Here is a 16,539-nt window from a genome sequence, read left to right on the forward strand (position 1 = left end):
TGCCTGAGGGATGTTTCTAAGATTGTCTCAGTTTGGGTGTTTTCATTGGAAAGAAGCAAACCCAATTCAAACATGTTCAGACAGTTATGAATTGTACTGGCTGCCAAACAACCTTTTATCCTGAGACCAAAACACAAGTTCAGTCGTGATGTTCAAGGCGCCACATGGCAGAAGCCAGCCTGGGACAGGCCCACCCAGCTTCCTGCTGGGGCAGAGGCTCTGTTGGGTATGCAGGGTTGGGGGGAGTCTGGAAGTTCCGAGCGCATGTGCAGTTTCACAGGCTGGGGTTAGAGGGCACATACAATTCCGTATGTCCAGGTTGGGGGCCGTGGGTGGGGAATTAGGAGATTTAATCAGAACAAGACATGGTCTCAGGCCACAGGTCAGTCAGGCCTGGGATGTAGTTGGGTGAGTGGAAAGTTCTGGGGATGGGAAATTTTGAGACATCTTGAAAGGGTGCACATGTGTCAACCTTCAGATGTGGCTTGATCAGAGATGGTGCTCCATTTCTCTGAGGTTCCCTCAGCCCGTCCCTCCTCCTGGCTTTGGTGTTGTCCCCAGTCCTTCCGCCATCATCCCAAGATGGCCCCCGCTGCCCCCAAGAATGCGCTTCCTCACTTGTCCAGCAGAAATCCAAGGTGGTCTTCATGCTCCATTGGCCCAAATAGGCTTGAGCCTTCCCTTGTGTCTCAGCTGAGACTGCCCCACCCACTCCTGTCCACTGTCAACCCCTGCACTGTCTTCCAAGAGGCAGCTGTGGCGTTCCTCTCTCGGGGCAGCACCAACCAGAATGAATCGCTCATTCCTCTGTGTTCCCATTGCCAATGTCTGCTATCCTTCACATGCCTTTATTACGCAATCCACTGTCCGCCCCTCGCAGGAGTGACAGGGTCTTCATGCCTTCCTGCAGGGCCTAGCAAACTTCCCCACGCTCTGACATTCCCAACATCTATTGGTTGAGTGAAAGGATGAGCAAGCAGTCAAAAGAGTGAGAACCAAGGTCCAGTCCCTAGCAAGAGGCAACCTGGACTCGCTCGCAGTGCTGTACCCAACTTACCTTCAGAGTGTTCTTTCCATCTTCCAGGTCACTGCAGGGAACCTCCACCATGGGAAAATGAAGCCACAGAGAGAATTTATCATTTCGTGGTGGGGCAGACGGTTTACTACCAGTGCGTCCAGGGATACAGGGCTCTACACAGAGGTCCTGCTGAGAGCGTCTGCAAAATGACCCATGGGAAGACAAGGTGGACCCAGCCCCAGCTCATATGCACAGGTGAAACGGAGACCAGTCAGTTTCCAGGTAGGGTGGCTGCCTTCTGGGGTCCACAACATTGCTTTCCTCCATCAGGCTGACCAGGGTAGAATCCCTGACCTCTCCTGCTGTGTGTCCTTGGACAAGCCCCTTGATCTCCCTGGGCTTCCATTTTTTCTCATTCTGAAAAAAAAAAAAAAAAATTAAATAGACCAGACAGACTCTAAGGGCTCCTTCAATGAAGGTCCCCCTGTGCCCTGAGTGGGGAGAAAGGTTGGAGACAGAAGAGAAGGAAAGATCTCTCCTAAGCACCCTAGATGTTGCCTCATAGTTGGTCCTGAGTCCACTACTTCTCTAAGCCACCAAGGCCTCCTCTGGCTCCAAGAGAAAGTCCAGTTTCCCACTCACACATTTTTCCTCTTACTGGTGATCGTGTAAATGCATGATCTGAACAGCGCTCAGTGGTCAGCCTGCTCCTTCCCCTTGTGCCATTCCCCAGCTGAGCTTGTAAAAATAAACATAAAATGTGCAGAGTCAGGACTTACTCAGTGCACATGCACACACACACACACACACACACACACAAACACACATGCAAACACTCAGCCCACCGAGGTCGAGGTCTCCTGCTGTCTTCCTTCTGAAATCTTATTAGTATCGCGACAATCAAAAGTGACTTACATGCAGGCTGGGCATGGTGGCTCACGCTTGTAATCCCAGCACTCTGGGAAGCCAAGGCGGGCAGATCACTTTAGGTCAGGAGTTCAAGACCAGCCTGGCCAACATGGTGAAACCCCGTCTCTACTAAAAATATAAAAATTATCTGGGCGTGGTGGTGGGTGCCTGTAATCCCAGTTACTTGGGAGTCTGAGGCAGGAGAATCACTTGAACCCAGGAGGTGGAGTTGCAGTGAGCTGAGATCACACCACTGCACTCCAGCGTGGGCAACAGCAAGACTCCGTCTCAAAGAAAAAAAAAAAAAGTGACTTACATTCAACCACAAGTATTCCTGGTTTTCTTGCTCACTGCACTTCTTATACTCCATGTCCGTCTCTTGGGTTCCCTAGGGAGGCTGTTTTGTTCCCTTAGCTGCCTCCCTGGAACACCCTGACAGCCAGGGAATGCCTGCTGCTTCCTTGGAAGAGGGTGAGATGCAGGGCAGAGCCAGGGTTGCCGACCCCTCAGGAGGAGTGGAGAGCCTAGCACAGAAGCAGCTGTCCCTTAGTGCATCTCTGCTCCATCCAATAGTTCAATGGTGTTGGTATTATTATGACCTGTTTCCAAGTCACAGATGGAAAGGACTGAGGAGGGAGGCTGGGGAGAAAGCATTGCTCAGAGTTTTGGGGACAGCCAGGGTCAGAGTTAGAATTCAGCCTTGTCTGCTCTGCTGAGACCACTTCACCGCTTCCCAGTGCCCCTGGTGTGGAACCATGTGGGGTGGCATCCCCGGAGAAATGCCCACACCAGGATTCCTGCCTCCTCGGGCGTATCTGGGGCCGGCTGCCTGGGGCAGGCGGGGTGGGAGTGAGGCCCTGACTCCTGTCTTTAGCTCCACCAGCATCACTCACTCTTTCCCCCAGGTGAAGAGAAGCCTCAGGCAAGCCCCGAAGGCCGTCCTGAGAGTGAGACTTCCTGCCTCGTCACAACAACAGGTGCGGGAGAAGACAAACGCTGGACCACAGAGGCCTAGTCCAAAAGGGCAGGGGTGGCCAGGAGCCAGGCTCAGGGAGATAGGCGGAGGTGACCTGTAGGGGAGAAGCCCACAGCAGCCTCCTCTCCCTCTGAGCAGGGACAGGGCCTCAGTGACCTACAGGCCCCAAAGCAAGTGTCAGAAAGAGGGAACCCAGGACCAGGACCAAGCACGGTCCCCAGGCAGAGATGCAACACCTGCCCTCACCGCCACCACGTGTCTCCCACCAGCCTCTGAGGTTTTCATTCACAGAGACGCCCTGACTTCCTTTAGCCTTGTGCTGTCCTAAAGTCATGATAGCAGGAGTGTCTATCTCTTTTTCACAGATTTTCAAATACAGACAGAAGTGGCTGCAACCATGGAGACGTTCATATTTACAACAGAGTACCAGGTAGCAGGTGAGTGGGGCACTGGCTTTGTGGACAAAATGTACACCAGGCTGAGATATGGACAGGTTGACTGGTTAGTAGGCTGGTTAGTTGGTTGGCTGGTAGGTTGGTTAGTTGGTTGGGAGGTTGATAGGTAGGTTGGTTAGTTGATTGGCAAGTTGGTTTGTAGGTTGGGAGGTTAGTTGGTTAGTTGGTTGGTTGCTTGGTTGGCAGGTTAGTTTGTATGTTGGTAGGTTAGTTGATTGGTTGGTAGGTTGGTAGATTGACAGGTTGGTTGGTTAGTTGGTTGGTAGTTTAGTGGGTTAGTTGGTTAGTTGGTTGGTAGTTGGTTGGTAAGCTGATAGGTTGGCTGTTTGGTAAGTTGGTTGGTAAGTTGATAGGTTGGTTGGTGGGTTGTTGGTAAGTTGATAGGTTGGTTGGTTGGTAGGTTGGTTGTTAGGGTGGTAGATTGGTAGGTTGGTTGGTAGTTTTGTTGGTAGTTTGGTTGGTTAGCTGGTTGGTTGATTGGTTAGTGAGGTGGTTGGTAGATTGGTAGATTGGTTGGTTGGTTAGTTGGTTGGTAGGTTAGTAGGTTGGTTAGTTGGTTAGTTGATTGGTAGGTTGGTTGGTTGACTGAAAGGACCCCTTCCTTACACTGCAAAATGTGTGAGTGAAAGACTAATCCAGATACTGACATAACTCAGAATCCCATGAACCAGTTACAGGATGCTGTGAGTGAAGTCTCAAGTCAGCCCTATCAGCTCCTCTCAAGCTGATCTGGAAGGGCTGTACCCCAGGCCTCTGCCAGGGGTCAAGAGTGGGAGGAAGGAGCCATGTAGCCAGGCAGAGAGGACAGGCTTCCAGAAACACTGCCATCGTTTCCTGGTAGGAGGGAAAAACAGACTCTGAGTCTGCATCTGCCTGGAAAGGAAATAAATGTCAGCTTCCAGAACCTCAGCAGAGTAGCATCTAGAAAACCTGAACCCTTTCAGGAGACATTAATGTGCTTCTCATCATCTTCATATTTCAACATTTCTTTTACCACGCACTCTCGGTGTCCTCAAATGAGGCCTGGCCTCTGGGCCTTTCTGAGGGGCTTGTGTGAGAGAAGGGTGCCGCCTGAGGGGAAGCTCCCTCCACCCTCACCCTGTCCTCCCCGCCCTGTTCCTCAGGACTCCTAGGAAATCCCATGGGGAGGGACCTGCCTCCTGAGACGGGGAAGAGAGGCTGCAGCCTCCGCCTTGCTCTTTGGGGATGTCCTCAGCCTGCCCTGTGGCCCTGGCTCCTGCTGCCCCCATGCCAAGCCCAGGGCCCTTTGCTGAACTCCCTCTCTCTATTGACAGTGGCCGGCTGTGTTTTCCTGCTGATCAGCGTCCTCCTCCTGAGTGGGCTCACCTGGCAGCGGAGACAGTAAGTGTGGCATCACCAAGGTAGCACACGGTCAGATCAAAGTCCTGCACCCAGCCCCGCCCTGCCCCCCCACACCCCCTCCATGCTCTCTCTAATCACCTGCAGTTCAGGGAGTGGCAAAGGGAGAGGCCAATCCATGCCTCGGAAAGAGTCAGTCAAAAAGAATGAAAGCACCGCCGGGTGCAGTGGCTCACGCTGGTAATCACAATATTTTGGGAGGCCAAGGCTGAGTGGATCACCTGAGGTCAGGAGTTTGAGACAAGTCTGGCCAACATGGCAAAACCCCATCTCTACTAAAAATACAAAAAATCAGTTGGGCATGGTGGCAGGCGCCTGTAATCCCAGCTACCCGGGAGGCTGAGGCAGGAAGATTACTTGAACCTGGAAAGCGGATGTTGCAGTGAACAGGAATCTCACCACTGCATTCCAGCCTGGGCGACAGAGCAAGACTTTGTCTCAAAAAAAAAAAAAAAAAAAAAAAAAAATTAAAGCACCAGGGAAACGGGAAGGCAAAGGAGCCTCACATTCATTGAGCACCCACTATACACCAGGCTTGATGCTTGTTTTATAAACATTATTGAAATCTACCTTCTCAGAAACCTTTGGAATAGCTGTGGCCTAGAGAGAGGCAACAGCTTGAAGAAGATGACACAGCAGAGGCCAGCACTGCAACTTGAATCTAGAGCCCATGATTTTCTCACCCAGCCCCTACCTATAGAGGACCCAGGGCAGCATCTATGCTGAGCTTTGCCTATCCTGTGCTCCCCACCCTCCCGTCCACAGAAGCTCACACCGGCATCCCCTTGACCAGGAATGTAACCCATGTGTGGTCTGTTTGCATTAGCTCAGATTTTCAACCCTGGATGTATCTTAGAACATCCAGGAGAGAGTCTTCTAAAATACCAGTGAGTGGCAAGATATGAGTAAATGCCACAGGAAAAGGAAGGCAGTCCAAAGGGCTGTGCTTCTCCTGTGGCTCGGTGTTATTCATAGCTGTGACATCTTTTAAGAGGGGTTTACAAGAGGGAAATCCTGTCACCAAAACCATTGTGACCCACTTTGAATTTGGGGGGAATCTTCATTTGCAACAATAGAAGAACAAATTTGTTGCAATAAGAAATATTTTTGTAGCTTATGTAGATTGTTCAGCCAAAAGAGCATAATAATTTAAAAAGTTAAAAGATAGGCCAGGTGTGGTGTCTCACGCCTGTAATCCCAGCACTTTGGGAGGCCAAGCAGGTGGTTACCTGAGGTCAGGAGCTCAGGACAAGCCTGGACAACATGGTGAAACCCTGTCTCTACTAAAAAATACAAAAATTAGCCGAGCATGGTGGCGGGCACCTGTAATCCCAGCTACTTGCGAGGCTGAGACAGGAGAATCACTTGAATCCAGGAGGCAGAGGTTTCAGTGAGCCGAGATTGCGCCACTGTACTCCAGCCTGGACAACAAGAGTGAAACTCTGTCTCAAAAAAAAAAAAAAAAAAAAAAAAAGGGTAAAAGATATCAATGCTTGGGCTCCAATCAGAATCTCTGGGGGTGAGCCCAAGACATCAGTACCTATCTTTAATTGAGATAAAATTCATCATTTAACTGTCATAAAGTATACAGTTCAGTGGTGTCTTAGCCCATTTTGTGCTACTGTAACAGGATGCCTGAGGCTGGGTAACTTATAAAGAACAGAGATTTATTTCTTACCGTTCTGGAGGCTGGGAAGTCTGAGGTCGAGGGGCCCCCACGTGTCAAGGGCCTTTGTGCTACGTCATCCTGTGGCAGAAGACGGAAGGGCAAGAGAGCAAGAGAGAGAGCAGGAGGGGCTGAACTCAGCTTTTATCACAAACCCACTCCTGCAATAACACCATTAATCCATTCATGAGGCAGAGCCCTCATGACCTGATCACCTCTTCAAGATCTCACCTGTCAACCTTGCTGGATTAGGGATTAAGTTTCCAACACCTGAGCTCTGGCGATCTATTCAAACCACAGTAAGTGGTATTTAGTATGTTTGCAATCTTGTATAGCCATCCCCACGGATTCCAGAACGCTTCCATCGTTCCCAAGAGAAGCCCCACACTGCCAAGTTCCCCATTCTCCCCAGCCCTGGGAAACCACCACTCTATGTCCCGTCTCTATGGATTTGCCTATTCTGGACATTTCTTGTAAATGGAATCATGTGGCCTTTTATGTCTGGGATAGTCGTACGTTTTAAAGCCCCTCAGATGTATCTAATACATATGCATCCAGGTTTGACAACCCTACACCAGGCCATTGGTTTTCAAACTTGAACTAGCACCAGAATCATCTGTAGGAACAGAAAGAAATGATAAATGTTTGAGATGATGGATATGCTAAATACCGTGGTCTGATCACTGTACGTTGTAGGTATCAAAGCATCCCTACGTGCCTCATAAATATGTATAACTATTATGTGTCAACTTAAAAACATTTGTTGAAAGAATCATCTGGAGGGCTTGTTAAAGCACAGATTGCTGGGTCCCACCTGTGGAGTCTCTGATGCAGTCATCTTGCTTAGGTCTGGGAATCTGCATTTCTATCAGGTTCCCAGGTGCTACTGATGCTGCGGTTCCAGGGAGCAGACTCTGAGGATCACCGCACTAGGCTAACAGCATTAAGAATCAGGGAAGCTGGCCAGACTCACGCTTGTAATCCCAGCACTTTGGGAGGCCGAGGCGGGCGGATTACTTGAGGTCAGGAGTTCGAGACCAGCCTGGCCAACATGAAGAAACCCCGTCTCTATTAAAAATACAAAAATTAGCTAGGTGTTGTGGTGCACACCTGTAATCCCAGCTACTTGGGAGGCTGATGCAGGAGAATCACTTGAACCCAGGAGGCGGAGGCTGCAGTGAGCTGAGATCGTACCACTGCACTCCACCCTGGGTGACACAGCAAGACTCTGTTTAAAAAAAAAAAAAAAGAAAGAATGAAAAAAGAAAAGAAAGAAAAAGAAAAAGTAAACTCTAGAAACTCACTCTGTCTCTCTCTTGATTAGCCTCCCTGACCCCTGCCAGCATACACTCTGGCCAACCCTAATACAAACTCCACAGTAAGACCCTGAGAAAATACAGATCCACTCCCCCAAAACCGAAGTGCTTAGCCCAGCCAGAGAGAAAAATAAAATCTCTTCCCTTCTTATATGGGTCATCAGGTCCATAACATACTTCTAATTTTCATCATGGGAATTAAAAAGTATAAATTACTGCAGTGTGAATGATAAGCCCCCCAGGGGTATTGTAGCAGGAATGATTCATATAACCAACAGTCTACCAGTTTCTCTAAGGGGTCAGCTGATTCCTAAGGTGTCATTTTAGGCTTCCAGGAGGGGAAGGATGTGACGTGGCTGACATGTTGTAGGTGTACTCAGTACTTGCATCCTCTCCTTCCTCAGGCTGAACACTTGACAAGCCTTAACACCTCGCAAGGATTTTTTTCATCGTTAGTTTGAAGACCAAAAGTCTTCGGGCCCAGAGGACAAAGCTACTTGGAAGTAGGAATGGTTCAGTGTTTATGTTGTGAAACAAATAACTGTGTAAACCTATGTGAGTTCCCACAAGGTCTCCCAGAATTACAATCTTTGGGGAGACTCAAACATACATAGAAATGACCCCTCTAGTCAGTTTGTCCAAAATCCTTCCTAGAATCTGGTATCAACTCATGGTGCCCTCTTGTGGCAACAGAAATGCTGCATTTGAATTACCCAAAGATTACCATAGCCCACCCAGCCAAATAGAGTTTTGTTTGGGGAAATATTTTTTGTTTGTTTTGGGCAATGACCAGGAGCCCGTGATGTGCTACAGAAGGCTCACAGTGGCTTGTGAGAGCCAGTGGTTAAATTTTCAGGACTTCTGCAAACTGGTTTTTAAGCCTAGCCATTATGGAAAATTAAAGTATTTAGGCTGGGAGCAGTAGCTCCTGTCTGTAATTCCTGCACTTTGGGAGACTAAGGTGAGAGCCTTGCTTGAGACCAGCCTGGGCAACAAAGCGAGACCTTGTCTCTACAAAAACATTTTAAAATTAGCTAGTCATGGTGGCACATACCTGTAGTCCCAGCTACTGGTAAGGGCGAGGTGGGAGAATCCCTTGAGTCCAGGAGTTCAAGGTTGCAGTGAGCTGTGATCATGCCACTGCACTTCAGCCTGGGTGACAGATTGAGACGCTGTCTCAAAAAAAACAAAATTAAGGTATTTAAATTTACAATTCAATAAATATATTAAAAACAAAGGCAAGAATTACTTACAACTGATCACTTCCTAATTATTTGCTACATTTTACTGTTGTCTTTGTTCCCTGGGTGGTTTACATCTATTGTGTCTGCATGGGGGAAATACTGTTTGACAGTGGCTACTGTGCATCTCTTCCCAACCGTGTGATCAGTGATGTCACACTGCCAGCTGGAAGCCGGGTGTGGAGGGAGGATTTACACCAGGGAAGATAGGCAGCCATCATCAGAGAGCTGCTTGTTAAACATCGCCAGCACACCTCTGCTTGCAGTCTTGTGCTACGGGAACTCTGTGCAAAGTAGGGAGTAATTAGAAATTCACATGAGCCAAATAATGACTGGGAAAAGGCTAAGACCATAGTGTCCAATACAGTAGCCACTAGCCACCTGTGGATGCTTAAGTGTCTTTAAACTCAAATAAATTAAATACAATTAAAAATTCAGTTCCTCGGTTAAGCGTTCCGTAGCCACAGGTGTCTGTGTTATTGGACAGCACAACTACAAAAGATTTCCATCATCTCAGAAAGTTCTATAGCACAGTGCTGGCTAGAAACTAAATGCTTGACAGCGTGCAAATCATTTAGCACAGTTAGCTGCTGTTTATTATTCCTGTTCCACAGCTATTGTCTGCTATATAAAAACTTAGGCCAGGCACAGTGGCTCACACCTGTAATCCCAGCACTTTGGAAGGCCGAGGCGGGCAGATCACAAGGTCAGGAGTTCGAGACCAGCCTGGCCAACATAGCGAAACCCCCACCTCTACTAAAAATACAAAAATTAGCCAGGCGTGATGGCGCGCGCACTGGGTTTAGAGTGGGGACCACATTTTTTTGGTGCCATGTTACACATATGACCGTGACTTTGTTACACCACTACAGGAAGAAGAGTAGAAGAACAATCTAGAAAACCAAAAGAACAAGAACTTCTCGGTAAGAAGCCGAGAACAGACAACAGAAGTCATGAAGCCCAAGCGAAATCAAAGGTGCTAAATGCTCGCCCAGGAGACATGCCTTGTGCTTGCCTGGGTTTTGAAAGCTCTGAAGTCACATCACAGGACACAGGGCAGTGGCAACCTTTCTATGCCAGCTCAGTCCCATCAGAGAGCGAGCACTACCCTTACTTCTAAACAGCAATTTCACCATTGAAGAGGAAGGTCAAAACCACTAGAACTCTCCATCTTATTTTCATGTATATGTGTTCATTAAAGCATGAATGGTATGGAACTCTCTCCACCCTATATGTAGTATGAAGAAAAGTAGGTTTACATTCATCTCATTCCAACTTCCCAGTTCGGGAATCCCAAGGAAAGCCCTAGCACTAATGTAAATACACAACACACACACTCTACCCTATACAACTGGACATCGTCCGCGTGGTTCCTTTCTCAGCCGCTTCTGACTGCTGATTCTCCCATTCACGTTGCCTAATGAACATCCTTCAAGAACTCTGGGCTGCTACCCAGAAATCATTTTACCCTTGGCTCAATCCTCTAAGCTAACCCCCTTCTACTGAGCTTTCAGTCTTGAATTTCTACAAAACAGAGGCCATGGCAGAATAATCTTTGTGTAACTTCAAAACGGGGCAGCCAAACCCATGAGGCAATGTCAGGAACAGAAGGATGAATGAGGCAGAGAGTCATACTTACCAAGGTTTTACCTGTGCATTACTAATTGGCCTCTTTAGAAGTTAGCTTCTTTGGGATTGCTATGAATGATCCCCTGAATGTGGCCTGCACTAATTTGATGTTTACAGGTGGACACACTGTGCAAATCAATGTGTACGTTTCCTGAGAAGTGTCTAAAAACACCAAAAAGGGATCCGTACATTCAATGTTTATGGAAGGAAGGAAAGAAAGAAGGAAGTGAAGAGGGAGAAGGGATGGAGGTCACACTGGCAGAACGTAACCGCGGAAAAGAGCATATCGGGCCTGGCACGGTGGCTCAGGCCTGTAACCCCAGCTCCCTAGGAGACCAAGGCGGGAGCATCTCTTGAGGCCAGGAGTTTGAGACCAGCCTGGGCAGCATAGCAAGACCTATCCCTGCAAAAAATTAAAAATTGGCTGGATGTGGTGGCATATGCCTGTAGTCCTAGCCACTGAGGAGGCTGAGGCAGGAGGATTGCTTGAGCCCAGGAGTTCAAGGCTGCAGTCAGTCATGATGGCACCACTGCACTCCAGCCTGGGCAACAGAGCAAGACCCTATCTTTAAGGAAAAAAAGAAAAGAAGAGCATACCAGCAGTCCTTGAACATTACCAAAAAGTTCAGCGTATTATAATCACCTGGAGGCGTTGTTAAAACAGTTCTCTGGGCCCATCTCCAGAGTCTCTGAGTTGTTGGTCTGGAATAGAGCCAAACGTTTTGTGTGTCTAACAATTCCTAGGTGCTGTTGCTGCTGCTACTATTCCAAGAACACACTTTGAGAACCATTGTGTTATCGCTCTGCACGCCCACCCACTCTCAACTCCCACGACAAAAGTCAACTTCCAGAGCTAAGATTTCGGTGGAAGTCCTGGTTCCATATCTGGTGCAAGATGTCCCCTCACGAATCAGTTGAGTCAACATTCTAACTCAACAACATCACGATTAAGATTAATGAAAGTTATTCATTTGGGAAACTATCAGCCAGTTTTCATTTCTGAAGGGGCAGGAGAGTGTTATGAAAAATAACGGCAGTTTTCAGCAGGGTCCAGATTCAGATTAAACAACTATTTTCTGTCTTTTCTGTGACCAACCACATACAGACTCATCTGTGCATCCTCCCCCTCCCCCTTCAGGTATATGTTTTCTGAGTAAAGTTGAAAAGAATCTCAGACCAGAAAAAAAATATGTATATTTAAATCTTACTTGAGTAGAATTGATTACTCCTTTTGGGTGTTGAGGGGTCTGTAAGATCAAAACTTTTCCATGATAATACTAAGATGTTATTGACCATTTCTCTCTCCTTCTCTCAAAAGTGTATGGTGGAATTTTCCAGAAGCTATGTGACACGTGATGATGTCATCACTCTGCTGTTAACATATAATCAATTTATTGCTATTGTTTATAAAAGAATAAATATTTTTTAAAAAGTCTTGGTTTTTATTATAAATATGATAAATATTGCTAGCTATAATCTACATAACCAAAAACCTTTATAGTTTTTTGGTGGTTTTTTTTTTTTTGCTTCTTTTTTGTTTTTTTTTTGAGATGGAGTGTTGCTCTGTTGCCCAGGCTGGAGTGCAGTGTGCAATCTCGGCTCACTGCAGCTTCTGCCTGCCGGGTTCAAGTGATTCTCTTGCCTCAGCCTCCCAAGTAGCTGGGACTACAGGCACCCACCACCAAGCCCGGCTAATTTTTGTATTTTTAGTAGAGATGGGGTTTCACCATGTTGGCCAGGCTGGTCTCGAACTCCTCACCTCAAATGATCCGCCCACCTCAGCCTCCCAAAGTGGTGGGATTATAGGCGTGAGCCATGGAACCCAGCCTGGTATCCTCTATAGTTTTTAATAGTTTTAAATAACATACAAAGGTCCTGTCAAATGGCCAACAAGCACATCAACATCACTGGTCATTTCAGAAATGCAAAGCAAAACCACAATGAGATACTACTTCATACACATTAAGACGACTTTAAGAAAAAGAATAGGAATGCTCACAGATGGCTGGTAGGAATGTCAAAAGGTGCAGCCACTGTGCAAAACAGAGTCTGTTTTGGCGTTCCTCAAAAAGCCAAACATAAATTTGTCCTATAACCCAGCAATTCTATTCCTAGGTACACACCCAAGAAAGACAAAAACATGTGTCTAAACACAAACTTGTACATGACTGTTTATAACAGCATTATTCATACTCACCAAGAGGTAGAAACACCCAAATACCCAACAACAAATGGATGGATAAAGGCCGGGCGTGGTGGCTCACACCTGTAATCCCAGCACTTTGGGATGCCAAGGTGGGCAGATCACTTGAGGCCAGGAGTTGGAGACCAGCCTGGCCAACGTGGTGAAACTTTGCCTCCACTGTCTCTACTAAAAATACAAAACATTAGCTGGGCATAGTGGCGTGCATCTGTAATCCCAGCTACATGGGAGGCTGAGGCATGAGAATCCTTTGAACCTGGGAGGCAGAGGTTGCAGTGAGTCAAGATGGTGCCACTGCACTCTATCTTGGGTGACAGAGGGACTCTTCTCTCCAAAAAAAAATAGGATTTATAAGCAAATCATGGTATGTCCCTACCAGTGAGTATAAGCCACAGAAAGGGATGAAGTATTGATCCATGCTGCCATTTAGATGAACCTCAAAAACATTATGATGCATAAAGGAAGCCAGACACAAAAGGTCACTACTGTATGATTCATTTTATACGAAATATCTAGAATAGGCAATTCCATGGAGACAGAAAGCAGATAAGTGTTTGCCAGGGGATTTTTCTGGGGTGGTAAAAAAAAGTTTTGAAACTAGAGAGAGGAGGTAGTTGCACAACATGTTGAACACGCGAACAGCCACTGGATTGTATACTTTGTCATGGTTAATTGTGTTATGTGAATTTCACCTCAACTTTTTAAAAAGGAGATCCCGAGGGCAAAATATTTGAATATTGCTTATCTTATTCATGATTCTCAAAGAAGGGTCCTCAGCCCAGAAGGATCCTCCTGAAGTCTTTATGGTGACTTTAGTGTTCTATTAAGTGAGTTATCAGGGGACCCTGAATTTTTGTTTTCAAAAACTAAAATTAGCATATTACTAAAGTTTATGGAAGACTCCAATTCGATATTCTATCGAGAACGTAAAATTTGCATAGCTCCCAGGAAGGCTGCTGTTCCTGATGCATCACCAGAACCATCGTGAGTTGGTTTTAGATTTTACTCACTGGTGTTCCTTCAGCTAAATGATGAATTCCTGCCAGTGATTTTTATGGAGGGGTTGTGTTGGCTGGCTCCCAACATGCATAATCAATTAATTTGCTGTGGGTTGAAACCCTGAACAAACTGAAAGTCAATAACTCTTCTTAGGTCTGTAGAAGTAAGATTACAGGGTAGCTCACTGTCCCCAATATTGGAGAGGCAGACAGGCTGATACAGGGAAATCACAACCCCCCGGACCAGAAGTCCAGGAACAAACCCTGCTACTGGAACCAGCAGAGGGGCAGGAAAACCCAAACTGGAACTGACAAATTGCTGGAGGCTCAGTGTGGACACTTCTGAGAGATAAAAATTTCAGGGGAGCAACCCAGTCACAGGGAGTCCCCACTTTCATGACCTTTCCCTCCAGGAACTCAATGAGGTCTTCACAGTGAAGATGGGAGGAAAACTTCCTTGAGCTTTTGACGGGGGAAAGAGAAAAGGTACTGTCACACGCGTCCGTGTGAAGAGAGTCCACCAACAGGCTTTGTGTGAGGAACAGGGCTGTTTATTTCACCTGAGTGCAGGCGGGCTGAGTCCAAAAAAGGAGTCAGCAAAGGGTGGTGGGATTATAATTAGTTCTTATAGATTTGGGATAGGCATACAAAGTACATTCACAAGGACAGGGAGAATATCACAAAGTACCTTCTTAAGGGCAGGGGAGAACATATCATATCAGTTAGGGTGGGGCAGGAACAAATCACAATGGTGGAATGTCATCAGTTAAGGCTATTTTCACTTCTTTTGTGGATCTTCAGTTGCTTCAGGCCATCTGGATGTATACGTCCAGGTCATGAGGGATATGATGGCTTAACTTGGGCTCAGAGGCCTGACAGGTACCATTTTGAAATATGCCAGAGCATTCAGTATTTGTCCAACAAGGCCTGCCTTCAAGAAAAAGTATTTTCCTCACTATCTTAAATTTCACCATAGTCTAACCAACCTAAATTTTACCAGTGTCTAACCAACCTGAAAGAAGGGAAACAACCAGCTGTAGCCTCTCTGCCCTTCTTGTCTCATCTAAGGGAGGAGGTGAATGAAAAGCACTTGTGAAGGTCACAGCCCAGGGGTATAGGCTTGCTGAGGACTGAGCCTAATTATAAGACTACGGAATGGTTCCTCTCCCCCTGCACCTTACCACCACATCAGTGGGGCTGTTGTGTGATCACAGGGGACTACTGCTGAAACAACTGCATGTTTCAGTCCCTCTTTAAGAAGCAGTCTCTAGGGAAGCCCAGAGATGAGAGGGGAGACAAAAACAAAGACACTAGAGGGAATTTTAGCCTCTGACATCTACAGCTACAGCAAATAGCAAACACAGCCTAACTCCTAACCAGATAAACATAAAGCCTCACACTAAAGGCCTATTTACCTTGGTTCCTTTTATGCTGTACATCAGGTCCAGATTTCAACAAAAAATTACAAGGTATGCTAAATGGCAAAAAACACAGATTAAAGAGGCAAAGCAAGCATTGTAACCAGACTCAGATACTACCATGATGGAATTATCAGACTGGGAATTTAAAACAACCATGCAAATAAACCATTATGACAGAGATTTCTATGGTCCTGTAGATCCATTCTTCTCTTCCACCACCAGTAATAAAATCCCCAAGTTTTAACCCAACACATTTTTCCCCCTAGCTAAAGACAACATTTTCTAGCCTCCCTTGCAGCTAAGTGTGGTCATGTGACTAAATTTGGATGAGATGTAAACCAAAAAGTATCTGAAACAGGTGTAAATCCATTCAGAGGTTTATTTTGCCGAGATTAAAGACCATGACCTGTGATACAGCATCAGGAGTTCCCGAGAACATGTGCCCAAGGTGGTTGAGTTACAGCTGGGTTTGATATTAATACATTTTAAGGAGACAGAAATTACAAGCAACATAAGGCAATACATGTAAGGTATACATGGGTTCAGCCTAGAGAGGTGGGACCTGTCAAAGTGGGAGGCTTCCAGGTCATAGTTGATTCAAAAGTTTTCCGATTGGCAATTGGTTGAAAAAGTTAAGCTATGCCTGACGAGTTGAAGTCAGTAAAAAGAAATGCTTGAGTTAAGATAAGGGGTGTGGGGTTGTGGAAGACATTGTCCTTGTCATGTACATGAAGCCTCCAAATAGCAGGCTTCAGAGAGAATAGACAGCACATATATCTTATCGGACCTTAACAGACATCAGATTCTCTGGAAAAGACCCATTAAGAGAAAGGAGATTCCTCCAGTATGAAAATTAAGAGACAGCTTTGCAGGGCCACATCAAAATATGTCAAAAAATATTTTGGGGTAAAATAATTTTATTTCCTTCTTGGCCTGTTATGTGTCATGTGATGCTATACCAGAATCAAGCTGGGATTGGGTATCTTATTGCTAAAGCATCTGTTTCTTCGGTCTTATGATCTCTATTTTAATGTAATGCTGGTCAGTGATGCCTGAATTCCGAAGGAAGGGATTACAACCAGGCATGTCAACACCCCCACTTCTTGTCATGACCTGAACTAGTTTTTCAGTTTCTTGGGGATGCCCTTGGCCAAAAAGGGGCCCATTCAGTCAGTTGGGGGCTTAGAATTTTATGTTTGGTTTACAGAGATAGGAGCAGACGTGATGTGTGTGGTGCCCAGGTTGTGCCCTTGAAGAGAACGCACACACCTTCCTTCATCTCCTCTCACTGGTGGCTGCGTGCTTTTGCTCTCGTGAGCTAGAGCCA

The 16,539-nt window shown here is 46.4% G+C and overlaps 1 protein-coding gene and 1 non-coding gene across 4 annotated transcripts in view; both read left to right on the plus strand.

Moving 5' to 3' along the window:
- The window catches only part of IL2RA (interleukin 2 receptor subunit alpha), a 52,431-nt gene extending 40,409 nt beyond the window's left edge, over nucleotides 1-12,022 (plus strand). Inside the window, exons 4-8 of one of the 3 annotated variants that reach the window (XM_003257612.2) lie at nucleotides 1,085-1,300; nucleotides 2,833-2,904; nucleotides 3,269-3,340; nucleotides 4,654-4,720; nucleotides 9,834-10,399. In XM_003257612.2, coding sequence (XP_003257660.1) covers nucleotides 1,085-1,300; nucleotides 2,833-2,904; nucleotides 3,269-3,340; nucleotides 4,654-4,720; nucleotides 9,834-9,858 — 452 coding nt within the window. In that variant the 3' untranslated portion in view covers nucleotides 9,859-10,399. Of the gene's footprint in view, nucleotides 1-1,084; nucleotides 1,301-2,832; nucleotides 2,905-3,268; nucleotides 3,341-4,653; nucleotides 4,721-9,833 lie in introns of all 3 variants that reach the window. The other 2 variants (XM_012499357.2, XM_012499358.2) reach the window with 2 other exon arrangements.
- On the plus strand, nucleotides 5,584-5,724 carry LOC115836817. The gene has a single exon (XR_004031826.1). It is a non-coding gene; the product is annotated as a small nucleolar RNA SNORA14 (small nucleolar RNA).
- Nucleotides 12,023-16,539: the final 4,517 nt, after the last annotated feature.

Source organism: Nomascus leucogenys, chromosome 9 (assembly GCF_006542625.1).
Source record: "Nomascus leucogenys isolate Asia chromosome 9, Asia_NLE_v1, whole genome shotgun sequence".
Classification (NCBI taxonomy): domain Eukaryota; kingdom Metazoa; phylum Chordata; class Mammalia; order Primates; family Hylobatidae; genus Nomascus; species Nomascus leucogenys.